Genomic DNA, 19,122 nt, shown 5'->3' with positions numbered 1-19,122 from the left:
GGAAAAATAATCAATTAATTAAAAAAAAAAAAAAAAACCAACCACCCAAATAAAACCGAGCCTTAACAGCAAGATCCCTGGACAGAAAGATCTGGAGATGAATGTAAACAAGGACAAAGAAAAGGCCAAGAACAGCACCTCAAAACTGTGAAGAGCAACAACATTCTGGAAACTCTTCCTTGTGTGGTACCTTGTACTCTTTGCCTGAGAAAAGCCTGTGGCTAAAAGGGTGCATATAGATGTCTGGACATGGCAAAGTATACGGGGCGTGAACCAGGATTTGAGATGAAAATTACCACTGAGTGAGCGAGGGGAGGGTATGCAATTTAATCTCTCAGATAATTTCTTTCCTATAAATCATAACTGTTTTTGTGAGGTTAAAATTGACTCGATGACTCAGTATTTTCTCCTTTGGCAATTTCCCTAAGGATGTAATCAAGAGTCTGTACAAAAAAATTAGCTATGAGAATGTTCCTTACTTATTGTTGGTAGCATAAAAATAAGAAAAAAATACATGTTCAACAATATGTGGTTGATTATAATAAATCTTTTATCATTTAGGTGAATAGATTAGCATGGAGCCACCAAAATAATGTTATAGGAGCAATTTTTTTTTTTTCAAATGAACTTAATGATATGCCAGCAGATGAAAAAAATCAAGTTACCTAAGCGAATCTGATCTTGTTTTTGTTATGCTTATGTAACTGGAAGAACAGAGCAATACACTTTTCCTTTCCGCTAATTAGGAATTATAGCATTTCCAAATCTCTCTTGTGCTAGATAATAAAATTAATGATCTATGGTTTTCCCGGTAAGTATGAGGGGAAATAGAAAAGAAAGCAAGTGAACTAAGAATGAGAGAGGGCCTTGGTGATCAGGAGGCAGCCAGGATAGTGTTTTCTTTGAGCTGTGTTTTTATCATTGTGACCAAAAGACCTGACAAGAACAATTTTTGAGGAAGAAAAATTTATTTGGCACCCATGGTTTCAAGAGGTCTCAGTTCATGACTCCAGTCCTTGGGGCTCCAGGTGAGGCAGAACATCATGGCGGAAGATTGTGGCAGAGGAAAGCAGCTCAGGATGTCACACCAGGAAGCAGAGAGAAAGATCCCTCACCATAGACAAAATACAGACCTCAAAGGCACTGCCCCCAATGGCCCACCTCCTCCAGCTTCATCCTACCTGCCTACAGTTACCACCCAAGTGAATTCCCTTTAGGGGATTAACACACTGGTTAGGGTTAGACTCTCATAACCCAGTCATTTTACCTTTAACCTTTCTTGTGTTGTCTCTCCCATGACCTTTTGGGGACACCTGATATCTAAACCATAAGAAGCTGGAAGAGTTAATATTTGTTCTTGGGTGATGTGTTTCTCCATCTTTTCAATGAGTGTGTATGTACATTTTTTTTTTTTTTTTTAAGAAGACATGTTTGAGGACCACAGTGATGAGATTAAACCAGAAGAGAGATACACTTGAGGTTCCATGCTACTGAGACCTGTGACTTCAGACTTCCTGTCCCTGGGGCCCCCTTTCCCTCAGTCCCTTTTCGTCCTCTCCTGCTGAGGGAATCTCAGCATCAACGCAGAGATCGCATTGAGTAAGGCCGGGATGTTTCTCCAGCTCCAGTGCCTCAAACCCCACCATGGCTCTTGGGGAATGAGTAATGGATTAAACGGTAAAAGCCATCTCATAGCTCAGTGTGACTTCTCCCCAAAGTCAAGCTTGTTTACTTGGATAAGTATTAATGGATTTTTTGGCATAAGCATCAACCTCTCAGGGGCCAGAGGGGCCAGGTTAGGAATGAAGCATAAACCCACAATTAAAATCGGCTGGGAAGGGGCCTTGTCCTTTTGGGAGCATTTTTATCACAGTGCCTGTTACACAGCAGACACACGGTCAGTATTTTCCTTCTGTTCTGGTTCCCCGCTTGTAAGGACATTGTGTTTAATTTTCTTTCCTGTTCCTCATCTGTCAGCCAAGCGCCTGTTGGCCGCTCTAAAGCCTTCCTTTTCTTTACATAGTACCTATGTTTACACATGTTGTTACACGTGTTGACACATTTTGAGTCTTTCATCTTTTAGTAGGAGTGGACTGGCTCATTTTCTTAGGAGCCTGATTGTCCCTTTTTTAAAGTCATTTCTTTTAGATCTGTGCCCCAGAGAGAGTTCTCTTGATTTGGGGGTAAAAGGTGTTAATGATAAGATTAAAAGAGCAAGTGGGAGAGGAAGGTGAATTCTGAGAATGAAGACTTCCTTCAAACTCTGAGCCATTTTTCTGAGTCATCCATGAGGATCAGCGACAGCACCGACAAAAAGAAGCTTTGTACACATAATGCCATCTAATCACAAGTCATTTAGCTAAACACTTCTTCCCACACAACAGCAAACTGTGGGGAACAGGTTCTGCACATGAACTAACTGCTTAGTCTTTTGTTCCCTTTGCTGTGGCAGAATCAAGTGGGTGGATGTGAATAAAATCCTTGGTGTTTACTTGATTGCTAAAGTCCCCCACCTCCCACTTTCTTTATTTATTTAAAGTAATAAAAAAGAAAAGAAGGACTGACGAAAAACGATCACTAAATGTGGTTTCAGGCACCAAACCCTCTCTCTCTCTTTTTTTTAAAAATGTGTTCATTGAAGTTGGGGCAGAGGAAAGAGGGTATTCAGAGTGTGCATGAAACACCTCTGGTTTGATAGACCCTTCTTGGGGTTTGAGTTCCTTCAACAACTTTCAGTTGAGAGAAATACCTCAACTTTCCAATTCTAAAGAGGTTATGTGGTTAAAAAAATTTTCCAACACTGGCAGGACATGTCAGGAATACACAGCAAGAGGAAAGTCATCAGTGGATGAGACTCAGACCTGGAGAGGAAAATAACAATTTATCCCTTCATATATACTTTTTTTCACACTAAAGGGGTCAACAAAAACTTTTCTGACTTCTCTTATGTACTTATACCAGACAAGTTCCCAAACTCTTTCTTATAAAAACAAAACAAAACAAAAAACAATAAAAGCAAAACCAAAGCACAATCTAGCCTACAAGCCACCCTCTCCTTAACACCCGTGACCCAGGGAGAGGGGCCCATTTTTAGCTCAGGACAGGTCCTTATCTGTGGTAGCCATAGGCTATGGCCTGTGATCCAGCTCCCTGGAGGGAAATCTTTCTTTGCTGGAGGCCAGAAGGCAGTTGTGGAGGAGAGGAAGAGCTCCTCTTTCTGTGGATGTGTTCTTTCTGTAGGTGACACTGGGACCCAAGGCCCTCATTTTGACCCTGGAGCCCTCTTCCCCTGCAGGATACTCTGCCCTCACTGAAGGGCAAAGTTGAAAAAGGAAAGGACCTGGGTCTGTTTTTACATTGTTGCATCATTGAAGTAAGCATACCTAGACCTGACTCATCTCTTTCTTGTTCTGTGAAGTTATGTATTTTTCATATCATTTGAGCTATTGGGACTTAGGTTTTTCTTCTCTGTAGCCGTAAAAAGTTCTATGTTTGTAACACGATGTCTAATGTTTTTTTTTTTTTTTCTTCAGCTATAATAGTTTCTCTTTTTTTCCCAATTCCTTTTTTCAAGTCATTATAATATAAGCAATTTACAACCTTAAGATTACTTTGAGGCAAGTCATGTAGGTGCTGGAAGCTTCGGTTTTCCCAAGCAGAACAGTGAATTCATTTATCCATTCAACCACAAATATTTATTAAACACCTAGTATATTCCAGATACTCCTAAGGACTGGGAACATATCACTAATAAGAGACAAAATTTCCTGCCCTCACATATATTTTACTGGAAGAGAAAATGAATAGGTAATGTAAAATCAGGAAAGCAATATGTTAAATAGTATGTGCTAAGGAGAAAAAAAAATCAAGAGTATGAAATGTCCAGTCGGGGAGAGAGAGTTTGAAATCTCAGGATCAATTATCAGCAAAAGCTTTCCCAAGAAGGTGACTTTATTTTTTAAAGGAATAAGAAAATGAAGGGCTGGTTACTTGGATCTCTGACAAAGAGTATTTCAGGCTCAGTAAATTGAAAATGCAAAGACCCAGAGACAGGAATTCCTGGGATGTTCACAGGAGAGTGGGACAAGAAAGGCCACGAGAAGGCATGTCTGGCAGGGCCGCACAGGCCAAAGGACCTACTTTTGGCTTTTATTTTGAGCAATAGTGGAAACCACTGGATGGTTTTGAGCAGAGAAGTTACATTCTTTGACTTGTTATTTTAACAAGGCCTTTTGGCTGCTGCCTTGAATAGAAGAGAAACTAAAGCAGAAACCAGTAAGGGGAAAATTCTGGTACTCCAGAAAATATGATGGTGATTTGGCTCAGAGGAGAGGTGCTCACCTTCTGGTTCTATTTTGAAGGTGATGGGATTTCAAGTAGAAAAAGAAAACTCAAGAATTAAATCAAGATGAACATGGTGGCAACTTGGGAGGCTGAGGCAGGAAGATCACAATTTCAAGACCAGCAACCTAGTCAACCCCTATCTCAAAATTCAAAAAATAATAAAAATTGCCAATTCTTGAGATGCAGAGAGGACTATCATGGGAGGAGTATTGGGCACAGATTAGCAGAAGTTCAGTTTTTGGACATGTTAATTTGAGATGTGTGTTAGATCTAGAGTGTAGATTTCAAATAGGCAGTGGGGTATAGATGTTTGGAGTTTCGGGGACTGATTTAGGATGGAGATGATGTGTTTGAGAATCATTAATATAACTGAAGTCATTGAGATGAGATGCAATTATCCTGGGAGTGAAGGAAGACAGAAAAAAAGAAGAGTTCCAAAATTTCAAAGGAGGTTGAAGAAAAAGGACTACCGAGCTACAGAGACTGGGAAGGAACATCTAGAAAGGTGGAAGGAACACCAGGTAAATGACTTCTCTAGAAGACAAAAGCAGCATGTGTTTCAAGACTGAGATAGTGAACTATTGTCAAATGCTGCTGATCCATCAAGTTGAGTGAATACTAAAAATTGATCCTTAGATTTAACAACATGCTGGTCACTGGGGTCTTTGAGGAAAACTCTTTTGTGGAGTGGGGAGTTAGATTGGGTTTAGAAGAGAATGGGAGGAAACTGCAGAGAGCAAATACAGGTAAGTCTGGCTATAAAGGAAAGAAATGGGGCATTGGTGGGGGTAGGCAGGATAGAGGAAATGACTTGTAATGATGAGGTGAGCTGGGGAGAGATGCCATACCCATGGGCAGCTGCAAGGAGGGGAGGAACTGGTGTACATAGGTATTGGTCTCTGCCAGGTGCATGACTTATTTATCCAGATAAAGAGGGCAGAGTGTATAGACAGAGATGTAGATTGCTTCATTTTTTTTGCAAAGAAGTAGGAAGAAAGGTCCTTCCCTGATTCAGGATGGGGTAGAAGTGCTGGAGGTAGAAGGAAAGTAAATAAAGTCTGAAATAGTTGGCAGATAGTAGAAGAAGGCAACATGAGTTCTGGGAAGCCTTAAGGACTTATGGCCGTGAATTTACACAGCCACCTGTCAGCATGATTATGTGCTTTCTTCCAGTTGTATGCACCCATAGGAGTATGAGCATGGCCCAGGCAAACAAGTGGATAAAAATCATGGTTATGGGTTTGCAAGCAAGGGAGCAAGTTCAAGGAGAAAGGAAGTGGGTTCCTAATAGCCTTGTAAAGAGCTAACTGAGATTAAGCCCAGACTCGGTGTTGGCAGTTGAGTCAGACCTAATGGCCTGTATGTATCCCCAGAAGACTTTCTAAACACTTGGCTGCAGATAGAAAATTGCTAGGATTTGTGTAAATATTTCACAATTTATTCTGGAGTGCCAGAATATAAATCCAGCCATAAAAATTGTCCAGCAGTTCTTGGCTAGGCAAGACTTGGCGAGTAGGACGAAAGAAACTAATTTTATAGTAAAATAGCAGCCAATCTTCCTTTAATAAATAATCACCTCAGTAATGAATAATTAATAGTAATTACAGAAAATAAATAGCATCTCAGAAAAGATCTGTGCTTTGGGTCTATTTTTTGTGGACCTCAATTTTCTGGATAAAATAAAGTCAAAACAATCCCAGGTATTTTAGATGCAGAGACTTAAAAAGAAGATGGCAGGTTTTTTTTTTTTTTTTTTTTTTTTTTGTGTGTGTGTGTGTGTGTGTGTTGAGGGGGCAGTGAGTGAGTATCTGCTACTTCTAAAAGAGGTGTCAGTTTTTCTGGCTATTGCTCTAGTGAGCTCTGGGAGTGTGCGGTAGTATTGTAGCTTTTCAAATTAAGCCAGAAATCATGGCTTATGTAGAGTATCCAATTGAGGGGCTGGCGTTGTGGCTCAGTGGTAGGATACTCGCCTGGCATGTGTGAGGCCCTGGGTTCGATCCTCGGCACCACATAAAAATAAATAAAGGTGTTGTGTCCAACTACAACTAAAAAATAAATATTAAAAAAATCCAATTTAAAAATGTTGACAACTTGTACTTAATTATTTATGTATTTATATATGATATATTTATTTTTGTGGTCCTGGGCATTAAACCCAAAGGTGCTTTACCAATGAGCCATATCTTCAGCCCTTTTCATTTTTTATTTTGAGACAAGGTCTTGCTAAATTACTTAGATCGGCCTCAAACAAGCAATCCTCCTCCTATCTCAGCCTCCTGAATAGCTGGGATTACAGGTGTGCGCTGCTGCACCCAATGGCAACTCATTTTTTTTTTTTTTTAAATATAAAAACTTTTTTACTGACAAATCAAAAATTTTTGATTTTTGTTCTAAAGCAGCAGAAGCCCTTAAAATACAACTGTTCCTGGTGTAAAATTATGTTAATCTCTTATCAATTTCTCCTTTTCAGTCTGCAGAGAATAAATATTCCTGCTTACTTTGGAGCACTGGTCTTGTCTGACTAAAAACCAGGAATGCTGTAAATACTTGGTGCTATTGTTCCAGGCCAAGGTGGATTGGGACGGCTTACTGTTCAGGTCATGGACACATGGCCAGCTACACTGATCCTCACGACAATCTTTCTAAATACTCTCACTTTTTACCATATGACAAAGGAGACCACAAAAACATGAACTGTTCATTGAAGTAGTAGAATTTTATTTAATGAAATCATTCAAAATTTGTATCTTCTAAGTTCACCCCTTACATTATATATAATTCTTTTATTTACATATACCAAATTTCAGTAACTTAAAATTCCTCAAATGCTTTCCTAGAATATATTGTTTTTCTCCATTTCATCTTTTTGCTTTCAGCTGGATGGTTATCTTGTTCTCTCTCATCTTCCTGCAGAGACATTTGAATATGACTATATGATTACCAATACCTGTACCCCTATATAAAAGAGTAGCCATAGCAAAGCAAGAGACGTGTATCCCCCTGAGTAGGGGAGAACAATAACAGTAGGAATAGTCATATTAGTAATCAGAACAGTTATAAACTGCTACCATTTAATTCCTACCACATTGCATTCTAGGTACCCTGTACCCATTCTTTCTAATGCTCAGAATATCCTTATTAAGTTAGTATGTTTATCAAATTAGTAGTATATTCATTTTATGAATGTGGAAATAAAAGTTTCTTCAGAGGGAAACAATTGCTCAGAGTATCAAGACAGTCATGACAGAGTCCAACATTAAATCTAGGCCTATCTGATAGGAGTTCCATTGTGGTTCTGGGGTTCCATTGTGGTGTGGCCTTAGTTCAGTGACTATTAATGACAGTCCTTCCTTGCCCTGGGGTGTGATACACAGTTCTTGTCCATGCAGACATTATACTCCAGCACAAGAGACACAAATCAAAGTATATTTTAGAAACAACGTGTTTAGCAGGAGCGGTAAACACAAGCTGCTATGTAAGAGAGAGAAAGCAAGCCCAGAGCGCTGGAGATCTGCTGACGGAGATGACACTCCCAACAGATCTCTAAGGAATGAGGAAGAATCATGTTTATCACGCAGGGGACAATATTCTAGGTAAGAAACACAAATAGATGTGAGAGAAATGTGTGTGTGGTGAGTGGTGAGTGGTGTTTTTAGCAATTAGAAATAAGTTGAGTTCTTCTGTCTACTCAAGTTCAAGGTGCTAAGCAGCAGGGGCTACGGTGCTTGTCTGTGTACTGGAGATGATACCAGTGGTCTTTAGCCAGATTTGAGGGAGCAAAGGAACCTCTTAGCACCTGGATGAAAGGATGAATCAGAGGGCACAGGTCTAGAAGCTTTTAGGATCCTTAGCTGTTCACTATTTTCTCAGCAAAATTTCCCTGGAAAGACCATTGTTTTGTGCACAGAGAAAATTAACTTGCCATTATCACTGAGTGCAAGGTGTGATGTACTAAACGAATACCATAGTAGGACACGCCTGCCTTTGACACTGGCCAACACCACGCATGCATAAAGACAGTCCCTCAAGAAAGAAAGATGGACACATTGTCAGCAGAAATCACAAATTTATTAACTCTTAAATATATCAATCAGTCATTTACCATTATGGCAAGAAATATATACAGTGTCCCATGGTAAACTGCAGTGTTTCAAAATGATAGAAGATAATAAATGTGTAATTCAATTGTGGTGGAGAGAACAAATCACAATTTCCTCACATCTTAGTGCGGAAGACAAACTTGATCTACGGTAATACTTCAACACCACATGCTAAGTTAAAAGTGTAAAAAAACAAACAATCTACACCTACTTTTTTTTTTTTTTTAAATACATGTATGCCACGTATAGCCGCTTCACAAAAAAGGTAAAAGAAATTAAAAAGGGAAAAATGAGGCCATTATTTTTTCACAGATCTCATTGGCAGGTTAACATGGCTCAATACATTTAATGTATATATTTATTTTAAATATATGTTGTTTTAAATTGTGTAATAATTATCAGAAAAGCTTCAACCCATCTACCATACGTCCACTAGCAACAATATCTAAGGTTATTAGTAATCAACACAGAAAGGTGAAATGAGAGAAAAGAGGGAGGGTTGTTTTTTTTTTTTTTTTTTTTTTGTTGTTGTTGTTTTCCTTCTGCTTTAAAAAATAGGCTTCTGAGGACTGTAACTATGGTTAAAATAATGCTGATGGAGATTCCATGCACTAGAAAGTATTTCAGGGAAGAGAAAAAACCTCACAGGAATTGAATCAACAAAGGAGAAATGAGAAACACAAAGAAAACCGGGACATTTCCCTTTGCTTTTTATTTTAAACTGGAAAATCCTAACTCCTTGGAGAGGGAGAATGATATTCTGACTCAAGAGAAAAGCTAAAAAAGCACAAGTTGCAAAGATCAAGTTCAAAATGCTTATGAGAGTGGAAACATCCCTAAGCTCTCTAGCTTTAGAACGCTAGCTAATGGTGAGGCAGGAGGGGCCCTACACTTTCACAAGGTGGAAACGAGTGCTTTTGCACAAAACAAGTGCTTTTGCACAAAAACCTAATCCACTCTCAGCTTGCTATTTTCCTAGCATCCATCCCAATTAGTAGGATGTACTGTAGTTTACAGGGACTTACTTGGTGTCTAAGTTTCAACAATTCCAATACCTCCCACATAGTTGGGATACTTAAGTCCAAACTAGAGCTTAAGCTTTATTTAAACTTTATTTTTATTCAATTATTTTTAAGTTCTGTGGGCCCAGAAGATGACCAAAAGTGCTGGTTTAGCTCTCTCCAAAATACCTCAGTTTTTATTTTACCATCGTTCTGCAAATTTCACTTTTATTCTGACACACTGCTATCCACAAGAGAAAAGAAGGAAAAAGAATGAAAGAACAAAAGAATAATAAAAAAAAGGAAGCATACAAAGTAACAAAGAAATGGGATAAAATGAAGAGAACAGAGGACAGATTTGAGAAAGGAAAACAAAAATCAATTCAGCAAATCCACTAGAACAGTGTATGTTCTAAAATGATCAAACTCATATGTGATGTGAATTTTTCCAGTTTGCACTTTGACTAAATACATCATGGCTTTAGATGGCAGTTAACCAACTGATTCTTGCTTCTACATGCATATGATTTTTTTTTTTTTTGCCCACATATCAACCCACTTTAATTGTTCAACATCAAAGCTCTCAGTGAAAAATCACCCATTTCAACCAGGATCACACCCAGAAACTGAAAGTATATATATATATTTATAGATATAGATATATATATTTTTGCCTTTTTAAAAAAAACAAGCCAAAACAGAGTTCTAAAAAATTTACATTTCTCTTACAAACTGTCATTCAGAGAACAATAATTTTTTTAAGTCTGTTACATTAAATCTTGGCATAAACAGAGAAACTAGATGAATAGTTGTATTTGGAATATCCTGGGATTTTTTTTTTTTTTTGTCTGACCTCCCCCTATTGGTTGCCAACAGTAATTTCAGTTTGCATGGAACATCCCCATCGTTGAAGTGTAAACAATGTACAGGAAGGAATATATGATAGATGATGCATCACGTATGCATAACATGTAGGACCTTCACAACTTCATGCACTCAGAAACATGCATGAAGAGGAGGAGAGGACGGCCCAGGGTTACCATCCGGTGCTTTGAGAACAAAGAATGCAGAAGTGGCACGTTGATAATTAGCTGAAAGGAGAAAAACGGAAGAAGACATAAGTTATGTTGCTTCATCAAATTGCTTTGCCACAGATGTGCCTAGGCCACAATTTTATAATTCACTTAAAGATCAGATTAAAAACACTGGATATAAGAGATATTTGCTTAAAATCATTATAAGATTAAAATACACAATATTTAAAAAAAAGTAAGGAAGAATACAAAATGACTCAGTATTATCTTTTTTTTTCACACAAAGCTAAGCTAGAAATAGAGACAGGGTCATAGACATCAAATTATTAAATATAAATATGTATTTTGAGTATTCATATTTACTAGACAAATTTAATAAATTAATATTATTGTTTGGTTGGAAGAGATCAGAAGTTCAAGTTCATCTTTAGGTTTTTTCATTATTCTAAGACTCCTTGGGAAATTAAACTTTGAAATGAATTTAACAAGGAATATAGCCACTAGAATGGAAAAAAAAACCCCACATGATTATTTTTATTTCATTCTTTAAAGCAACCACTGAGAGCACTATTTCTTAGAAGTTCTTATAAGGTCCAGTTTTCAAGTGGGGAAAATATTAACAACAGCACCACACTTATCTGGATCCTAATCCAAGTGTCAGAAACACATTTTTAAAAACAACAACATAGGCATGAATTTAATTACGGCCAACTTTCAATTATCCTGTGGAATACCTTACTTTGTACCTTTTAAATTTCAGCTTGATTTCCACTTGTGGCCTGTTCTCAGGAGGATCAAGTACCATCATGCTCAGTCAGGCACAGCAAACTAATTTACATATTAACCTCAGCCAACTGCTTACAGCAATTGCAACTTCTAGAAAATAGTAAGTCACCAAAGGATTCTAAAGGTGAATAAAAATTAGTCTGGATAATTGAGAGTTGTCTGAATTGACTCCAACATAACTGACTGTTGGTCTGAGAACTCCAGGATTCTAAAATAACACAATCCAACAACTACATGAAAAAGGTCCTTCTCAGTATGTATTACCTTTAAAATTAAGGGTTATATTCTAAAGTGGATGTTAGACATAGGAGTTCATGCAACACTGCTATGGATTCTTAAAGACCTTGTATGTGTTTCATGGAATATAATGCAGAATAAATATCCTCCAGGAAAGAAAATCAGCCATGCAGCCTTTCTGAGATTAGCTCCAATTGCAAAGTATCCCAGAGCAGGATGCTACTTACAAGACCCATATGTGAATGGTTTTCAGGCCTTAGATGTTTTGCCACAAAGAGGTGCCTCCTGAGAAGTTTTCTTTCCCATTTGGAATACATGGTGGCCTATTAAGAGAAGCCCCATTTAAGCCACCTGGCGTAAAAGGAAGTTTTCTTAAATAGGCTCTATCCCATCAACACTTCAGGGAATTGCAGAAAAACCCAACCCCTGTTACCACATGAATGTAATCCCTTCTATGTTAGCTGGCAATTTGTGTTGTACCTCTTTGGGGTAAAAAAAAACCACACAAACACAAAAATAGTTGTTTTCATTATCTTCATATTCCTTTAGTGCCTTTATCTTGATGATATAACTATCGTTTTTGGAATTTCGATCTATTGCTTTTAAGGTATTTTTTTTGGTCTTTATTGACCATACCCCCCGCCTTTTTTTTTTTTTGCAAAATCCAACAGCGATGTTATAATTATTGAGGCTATACAGAAGGCCATTGAAAACCACTGTGGTATATAGCAAACTAAGATATCATGATGGGTTCTCTGGAGTGAGTTGAATGGCTGTTTGTATGGACTTGACTTCCCATTCCACACCCTCAACTACCAACAGGTGATGTGGGGAGAGAATTTGGAAAGAAATCAGCAGTGGACTAAACAAATATCTCTTCCATCTAAGCTCCCTTACTGTCATCTTGTCCTACTTGGCCCATGTGACCTCTTTTCCTCCATCTGTCCTTTACTCCAGTTGAAGCCAATCTTCCTCACCCATAACTGGCTACCATATTAGCCCAAATCTTGACATTACTTTTCTTCATGATGCCCCCTTAGTTAGGACTATCTTCCCTTTGATCTTTCTTTTTATGTTCCTATGTTTCCAGTAACACTTGTCATTTAACCCTTGTCTAAGATTCTATTTTATATGCAAAGTGTTAACAGCAGTGTGCTCTTTGGGTTCCTCATTCTACTTTACTCTTCAGTCGATTACTTGATTGCAGAATTTTATTTATTTATAAAAATAAATAATTTTTATTTATTTTTATTTATTGCAGTTAGTTACTTTCTGAACTAGAATGTATGTTCCTTGAGGGGCAAAGGCCTTTATCTCACATTGTACCTGGCACAGGTGAAACACCTCAGAGAGGTGCAATAAATAGTTGTCTGATTATTGACTGGTAGTCAAATACAACATTTGAGGTAGAGCAGTGAGGTGAGAAAGCACTGCAATACTTGATATTTGCTTGGTAAAATTGATTTATAAGTTTTCTAATGTCAGTCAATGAGCCCTAGGGGGTAATCTAGGAAGTGAAGCTTCTTATAGCTCACGGGCCATTTTACAAACTCTGCTCTATGCTTTCCTTCTACATCACCTTCCTTGGCCAATTGTGAAAATGAAGTTACAAATATTTTGCCTAATTACATGAATCCTTCTGATTTAACCATATAATAAATCAGTAGATAGTGACAGTATAGTTTCTAATTCCTGTCAAAAACTATGGTGTACTGCTTTATGGCACGTTTTATTGGCTCATCTGATTGACTGTCCCAGAGAATTGTAGTCTCTCCCAAGGAAGGCCTTTATTTCCACCAATATGATCAACCACTAGCATTAAACAACATATGCCATGCTATTAACAGTGGAATAAGTAGAAGGAGCTGACCATAGGTATAGTAACAAAGAAGCTGACAGCCTGGAAATATTTACTTGATGGGTACTGTTGGTGACCCCGAGCGATGAAAATGAACATTCTGCCACTTTCCATCCCTGCGGTGCCACACGCGGGTCTCTTCTGACTGCATTGTCTTTGGCATTCCACTGCCATCCATATACTGTGTGAGCCTAATGTATGCTATGCAGGCAGCATCGTCCCCGACCAGATGGACATGAGGATTTAGGATAATAGTGTGGATTGGTTTATTGCTTTTGGACAAAGCTGAAAAAGAACAACATGATAAGAAAGCAATTAGTGCCTATGTAAAGTGAACCAAAACCAGTAATAACTCCAGTTGATAATAATAGATGAAATGCTACTTATTAACTCCTTAGTTAATTAATTAATTAATCTGGCTATTTGCACTAATCTGATGCTGGGTGCTGTCTAAAGTATAAAGGAATAAGAGAAAATAACAAAAGGGGAAACAGTTTTTTCTTTGATATCCTTTATAGACCATTTGCATGCTATTTTAGAAATTTTGATTGATTGGGAGAAAAAGCTATAAAGTGTATTTATTTGTAATGGGAAATGATTAGAAACAGAAGACATAATAGGAATAGAAGTGGAGAAGGCCAGGCGCAGGTGCTCTGAGCAGCAGCTGTCATCTCAATGAATGACCTGCTGGGGTAGTTCACAGGATAGCTTGTAGTGGAGTGTGTTTTTGGTAACGAACACAGACAAGAAAACAGCAAATATCAAGCCCAGAGACCACTGTCTCCAAGAAAGGCTGTCACAGCGAGAATTTGTTTCTGTATCTCACCCTGTGACTCCTCCATGTAGTGCAGCCCAGTCCATGATAACCTATCTGTGATTATTTAGTGAAAATCTTCAATTTGGTGTTGGCCAAATAGGCTCTAACCATCTTTCTTTTGACTAAGTAGTGTTCATGAGGCTCCCATCTCTAGTGTTTTAATAGTAACTACCTATTCTACTTAGTCACCAAGAGACATGAGGACTTAGTACACATTACTTATTGATGGTATTTCTCTTTGATCACTAGAACAGTTTGAACTGAAACCTGCTTCTCATTCTCAGAAAACACTATGTATATTACTCAAAATACTATACTCACATAAGAAAGGCAGTGTCACGCTGAAATAAGTTAAAATATTAATGGGTTAATGGATTCTTTTTACTGCTGATGAGATGATGTTGATTAAGGGTCAGATAGAGGAAATATGATATGCTGTCAATCAGAGTACTAGAACTTAGAGAATATGAGAACATTTACTAAAGCTTTGATCAGGTGAATTTGTCACCTAGTGTGCAAATACATGGTGCATATAAGTAATAGCAATTCATAATACATGTTAAAAATCCACATCAAGGCCAGCATTTTTATCAATGTTTATGATTACTGAAAGTGAGCTTAAGTATCCTAATCATTACTACAATTTCTTTTTAAATCAACAAGATCTCACTGCAAAAACAATGAGTTCACTGCAGGCATCATGAAAAAATAACTTCTAATATCATTAGGAGTAAGGGAAAGAAGAATAAGGGAATTCCTGGTTTACTCACTTTTTGATGGCCTGAGGGATTAGAAACTTCTGTCATTTTCTCTGAAATGTGTCTGTTTTATCTGAGACCACTAAAATTTTGAAAATAAGCACCAAATATGCTTCATAGAATTCTTGTCTGTAGAACATTCTGTGTGCTGTGGTTTTTAAAATTTTTCTTACACAAACAGTTTTAGAATCCTTGAAATAATACTTTTCTTCATAACATTATGCAGTTTATATTAGACATTCCCTTGGACTTAATGGGTGCATTCCATCAAAATTATCTTTTATCCAGGGCTGGGGATGTAGCTCAGTGGTAGAGGGCTTGCCCTGGGTTGTATCCCCACTGCCACCACCACCATGACCAGCCCCCCCCCACAAAACCTTTTATCCAAAGGCAGATGTTTTTCAAAACACAATAAACCTTTTAAGTTTGTCTGTCTGTCGGTCTGTCTCTCTCTCTCTCCTTATATGTATATATACAGTGTGAATGTATATATAAACATTATTTTCAGTTTCGAACACAAAATGCTCGTAAAATGATGCCGAACAAAGCATTTCTTATTGCAGAAAAGAGACAAAGAGTTTGCAAATTTGGGAGAAATTCGCAGAGAAGTTGGAAAAAGCACATTGTTGAATTTGGAGTAAATGTACCATTTTCAAAGTAGAATCGGTGAAAATCCATCCCTTCCACTAAGTTACCCAAAGCTTCAGGTTCAAAGGCAGTAAGACCCGGGTCACAGATTTTTCTGTAGGAAAAAAAAAAATAATAAAAATTGTCAATCGATAAATGTGCTGATATGTTTTGTTCTTCTATATGTAAAACATTCTTAGTTATCAATCAGAGAAGAAGAGAGCCTCTGAAAGCCACTAAAAATATAAAATTTCTAGCATAGACCTTGGTAGGGTGGGCTGATGAATAAAGTTCAAAAAGAAACTTTGTAGAGAGCTATAATTGGGGCAAATTAATTAACTGATTTAAATAGAAGTGTTTCCTTTTAAGAATGTCTATTTCTTTGTTTCCAAAGTGAATTATCCATTTGTTCTAACTCTTATTGTTCTTTAAATGTTTTCCATATTTTATAGTTCAAGTCTAAGACATACACCAAGCCCTATAAGAGCAGCTTTGGTTCTAAAATTAAATATTTTGGAACAATATTTTGATGAATCACATCTTCTATATTCACATGAAAAATCTATATCATAATTGACTTAAAGGTATCACATCCTATGCTTCTTGGCATGTCCTCAAGACTTAACTGAGCTGAAGTTTAAAGTTTACTTTCAAAAGAAAATAAATAGGAGGTTAAAATACACATAATAGATTTCTTCTGTATTTTTTCATTAAAATATTTTTTTTTTCCAGAACTGGGGATTAAACCCAGGGGTACTGTACTACTGAGCTACCTCCTCAAACCTTCTTTTATTTTTGTAAATTTTATTTGGAGACAAGGTCTTGCTAAGTTATCCAAGCTGGCCCTGAACTTGAGATCCTCCTGCCTTAACCTCCTGAGTAGCAGAAGTGTGTGTTACTGTGGCCAGCAAAATTTCTTTAAGTTTTTTCTTTTTTTTTGGGTATTCTACCCCTGAGCTACATCTCTACCCAAATTTCTTAACTATTCAATAGAAAAAACAATTTTTATAAGTCAAACTATGGTTCTTCAAAGTGCAGTACTCTTCATAGAATGTGCGGCAAGGTAGGAGATCACAGCAATTACCCTGTGCGGTCAGGAAAGTTGCAAAAAGGTCGGGGCAATGCTGAGTTTATACATTCTGTCTGAGGTTGCCTGTGGGGCAAGTGCCTTTTAAGCTCCCGTCATATATTTAAAATCTCTTTCTATTAACAACAGTGTTCCTGGGGGAAATTCTGGGAAGTGAAATTGGCCAAATTATGTTGTTTTATTGTGTATTCTGTGCATGTAGAAATATGTAAGTCCCATCAGTAGGAACAGCTATTATGCACCGATAAAAAATGTGAGGAAAAAAAAAAAAAGAATAGAGTTCCTATGGTAACAGGAATCTATTCTGCCAGAAGCTATTATTTCCCTCTATAAATAGGAGTTTGGGTTGTCAATATCAGTGAACCAAAATTCTTACTACTTGACATCATTTCTAAGATCATCTGGGAATCACTATATTTTGATGAATATTTTTACACAACCTTCAAAAGAGTTAATATAGTTGTAAATCTGTTAATCTATTTTTTCTCTCTTCACTCATCTATCAAACAATCAGTCAATCATCTATCTCTTCTGCATTTAAAAAAGATTCGCAAAGCTGCCGTTTGATGTGTGTGTATGTGTTATGAGCAGGCGTTCTATGGACCAGTTGACAGAGCTTTATCAATACATCCAAAATCTACCAAATGGAAGTGCTGCTAGATTATCTCTAGGCCTAAAAGTACAAAATGGGACCCAAAGCCTCTATGAGCAAAGGAATTAGTGAACCAATGTGATCCCTAGGCACTGTGTTACTTTTAATACTCCACTTTAAAGGGTCTGAGAATACAGATAATACTCTACTTTTGCCTGGCTACAATTATCCTCTGTGTCTGAATAAAAAACAATGACAAAGCACATTTTTTTTTTTAAACCATTCCTCAGGGGAATGCTATTACTAAAGTGTTTTTTTTTTTGCATTGTTATTATTTTTAAAAATAATATGATTATTATTTGGAGAATCAGATGAGTCTAACAAGGTTACAATAGCAAAAAAAATAGAAGAAAAGGTTCTATGGCAGAGAGTTAAAAACAATTGTTTAATAACTGTGATGACAAAAAGTATTCTTCTAAACTCCATTTTTTTTTTAAAAAAAAAAACTGTTTCTTTTATTCCAAGTTTATGTATTTTATTTGGTCTTGTTAAAGAATTGGAGATATATATATATATATATATATATATATATATATATATATATATATATATATAAATGTATACACATGTGTTTGTATATACACAAACATTTAATTTATAAGAATCAGCACCTGATTTAATTTAGTTCTTACATTTGCTCTTCTCCATATTTTATATTTGCCTAGTGCTATAATATATAATGTCTCCCCTAGGCCCATGTGTTGAGGCTTAGTTCCAATCCCAGGGTACTTCTGGGATGTGGTAGAACCTTTAGGAGGTGGGGCCTAGTGGAAGGAAGTTAGGCTAGTAGAGGTGTGGTCTTGAAGGAGATATTAAGACTCCAGCACTGCTTCTTCCTTACTTTTGCTTCCCAGTCACCACAAGATAAATATGCTCTTGCCATGATATACCGTATTGCTATGAGCCCCAAACAATAGGGGCTTGTGCCCCATGACCAATGGATCATGGACTGATACCTCTGAAAGCGTGAGCCAAAATGAAGTTTTCCTCTTTTTAAGTGGACTATCTCAGGTATTTTGTTACAGTAAGGAAAGATAACATAGCTATTTGTCACTAATGAAAAAAAGGCAATACTTGCCTTTGGAAATTTGGAAAAAATAAAAAGGAAACAGAAAAAAGATCTACCCATAATTTCATTTCTCAGAGACAGTCTCTTTCTTTTTCTTTTTTTAAAAGTATTTATTTTTTAGTTGTAGTTGAACAAAATACCTTTATTTTATTTATTTATTTTTACGTGGTGTTGAGGATGAACCCAAGCCTTGCACATGCTAGGTGAGCACTTCACCACTGAGCCACAACTCCAGCCCCTTTATTTTTCTTTTACAAGAGTAATTTGACACATTTCATTCTACTTTCAATGCTTTTTCTTATGTTTGAATAATTACGTACATACACTATATCCTACTTTTCTTTTCAGCAAAAACATCGCAAGTATTTTGCCAGGTCACTAGAAACTCTACATAAACATAAACATCCATTGTACTAATGGTACTCAAGATTATGTAATGGTTACCATGTTATACTTTTATGTTGTCCCAAATTTTCAATATTATGAATATGCTTCAACGTATACCTGTGTTTATAAATCTTATACCATGTTTTAGATTCAAAATTCATGTAAAAAAGCTGGGTGCGGAAGCACATGCCTGTAATTCCAACAACTCAGGAGGCTGAGGCAGGAGGATTACTAGTTCAAGGCCAGCCTCAGCAATTTAGAAAAACCTTAAGAGATTTAGTGAGAACTTGTCTCAAAATAAAAAATTAAAAAGGCTGGAAATATAGCTCAGTAGTAAAATGCCATGGGTTTAATTCCCAGAACCT

General features: G+C 37.0%; 1 protein-coding gene across 12 annotated transcripts in view; it reads right to left on the bottom strand.

The window, feature by feature from the left end:
* Positions 1–8,390: 8,390 nt before the first annotated feature.
* Positions 8,391–19,122, bottom strand: part of Camk2d (calcium/calmodulin dependent protein kinase II delta) — a 300,003-nt gene continuing 289,271 nt past the window's right edge. For 6 of the 12 annotated variants that reach the window (XM_076864709.2, XM_076864711.2, XM_076864717.2 and 3 more), the window contains 4 exons: positions 15,583–15,677; positions 13,417–13,645; positions 11,730–11,825; positions 8,391–10,536 (listed from right to left, as the gene is read on the bottom strand). In XM_076864709.2, coding sequence (XP_076720824.1) covers positions 11,759–11,825; positions 13,417–13,645; positions 15,583–15,677 — 391 coding nt within the window. In that variant the 3' untranslated portion in view covers positions 8,391–10,536; positions 11,730–11,758. Of the gene's footprint in view, positions 10,537–11,729; positions 11,826–13,372; positions 13,646–15,582; positions 15,678–19,122 lie in introns of all 12 variants that reach the window. The other 6 variants (XM_076864712.2, XM_076864719.2, XM_076864721.2 and 3 more) reach the window with 2 other exon arrangements.

This window comes from Callospermophilus lateralis, chromosome 8, assembly GCF_048772815.1.
Source record: "Callospermophilus lateralis isolate mCalLat2 chromosome 8, mCalLat2.hap1, whole genome shotgun sequence".
In the NCBI taxonomy this organism is placed as follows: Eukaryota; Metazoa; Chordata; class Mammalia; order Rodentia; family Sciuridae; genus Callospermophilus; species Callospermophilus lateralis.
Note: the sequence above shows the minus strand (reverse complement) of the source record. Positions and strands in the feature narration are given on the sequence as shown.